This window comes from Penaeus monodon, chromosome 30 (assembly GCF_015228065.2).
Source record: "Penaeus monodon isolate SGIC_2016 chromosome 30, NSTDA_Pmon_1, whole genome shotgun sequence".
Classification (NCBI taxonomy): Eukaryota; Metazoa; Arthropoda; class Malacostraca; order Decapoda; family Penaeidae; genus Penaeus; species Penaeus monodon.
This window is the reverse complement of record NC_051415.1, coordinates 20904719-20906674: the sequence shown is the minus strand read 5'-3', so window position 1 is coordinate 20906674 and position 1956 is coordinate 20904719. Positions and strand designations below refer to the sequence as shown.

At 39.5% G+C, this 1956-nt stretch overlaps 1 protein-coding gene across 1 annotated transcript in view; it reads left to right on the top strand.

The window, feature by feature from the left end:
• The window catches only part of LOC119592624 (hemicentin-1-like), a 32815-nt gene that overhangs the window by 28216 nt on the left and 2643 nt on the right, over positions 1-1956 (top strand). Inside the window, exon 5 of the mRNA XM_037941517.1 lies at positions 1785-1912. Coding sequence (XP_037797445.1) covers positions 1785-1912 — 128 coding nt within the window. The remainder of the gene's footprint in view (positions 1-1784; positions 1913-1956) is intronic.

Below are 1956 nucleotides of genomic sequence, written 5' to 3'. Positions count from 1 at the left end.
TATTGCCTTCCCCTCTCTGTCCCTTCGCGGGTGACCGATCCTCCCCTGATATGGATCGAGTCGCGGCCACGGATCACTCGCAGCAAGAGGCACCGCCGAAGGAGCAGCTGCTGCCCGAAGAAAGGTTCTGGAAGGCAGCCAGTCAAAGTCTTCAGTTCTTGCCGCGCGCCACTTGCTCGCTTAAGGACCAGATTTACGGAATATATGAATATTTTAATATTTTAGATAGAAATGATAGCATAATATGTTACAATAAAGTATAAAGTAATACATATGAGGCCGAGGACATAAATCATATAACATGTAAATTCACTAGAGTGAAAGTAGAATATCTTTGATAGCAAATCAAATACATTAAAAACGGATTAGAATTCGGGAGCGCTTATTAATTGCAAAATGATCAGACGTGTTTATGAGTCAGCAGAGAAAGCATGACTAACTTCAACATTGACAGAAATAATCATGTACACTAAAAATTAAGTAAATCTTAGAAGGAATTATATGCAGTTCTAAAGACCCGCTTTAAGGAAAGCAAATTTTACCAATGTTAGATGTTATGTATACATGAGGGGGGGGGGTCGATTATTTTGTGACAGCCTGCCCCTGTGACGTCATATGTAAATAAAGGTGGTGAAAGGCTCATCCATATTGCAAAGGTAATATGTGGTGTTACGTGTACTGTGGTCTTTAGAGATGTCAAAAAAGGAGAACATGATCTTAAGAGAAACACAGAATATGAGTGAACAAATTATTTAATATGATTTGTCCGAATAAGGTTCGTGGACTCCTTTCCGTGGTCTGCCTCTAATGACATGGAGTTGAGGAGCAAGACAGATTTTCAGGGTTTACGTTAACTATTTCGTAGTGATGTCAGAGAAGAGTTTATCTGCAGTTTAATTAACTGCGTTTTACGAGCCCAGGTCTGTGGTAATGAAGACTTTTATGAGAGTAAAAAGAAAAATGGAAAATAAATTCAGAGCTGAACAGTTTGCAAAATAGTTGAAGTGTATATGGGATTTATTCCACGCATCGCAGTTTTCCGATTTGATAATCATCAGCATCCTTATTTCTATTTAATGATGTTAATCTATATCATAAAATATATGGAGAAAAAATCCAAATGCTGAATGTTTACTAAATATATAAAAGTAAATGATAGGTTCTTTCACTTGGAAAAACAGTCTGTTACTCAGATTTGCCAACAGATATGGATGTAAACCGACACACCAGAATATGGTATGTTTGTATGGATACAAACAACGCATTCGTTGGGAAAATCACCAGAAATTTCATAATATGATGACTGATGTATTTTGATTCCTGTAAACGTTCCTGTAAAAGTCCAAATTCTAAACTGAAATTCGTTATCGATGGTCCAACACCATGTTAAATTGCAATATCCGTAAAGATTACTCACGTCCATAATATTACCGTTTCCCCCAACGTAATCGTCTACCGAGAGTCCGTAATTAGATTTTTTCTATACTGGAATTTCTTCCCCCTTAGCTAGGACACAGGGTTGCTCATTTTCGTGACTCCCTATTTTCCTGCATTTCCCAGCCCAGTGTCTCTCGCCTTCAAAGTCTTTACTCCCTTTTCAGAATAGCATAGATTGTATCATCGAGATGATATCCCATCACATTCGCTGTGATTCTAATCTGTTCAGGCGGGGAGCGTTGTCCGTCAAGTTTTTAAACGTCAGGAGGGTTCGGCGGAATAAAGAAATTTACAATAACGTGATTCAGCGCGGGTACTAAACGATTTTCCGAATTTTCATCTTTCAGTGCCGTCAGCAGAATTGGTAGGGGAAGGCGATGTGTACCTGGACCAAGGCAGCACACTCAATCTCACTTGCGTTGTTCACTTCAGCCCAACACCACCTGAGTTCATCCTCTGGTACCATCGGGATAAGGTGAGTGTCGGCCCGAGTGATTGTGTGCTTGTGTGTAGGTATGT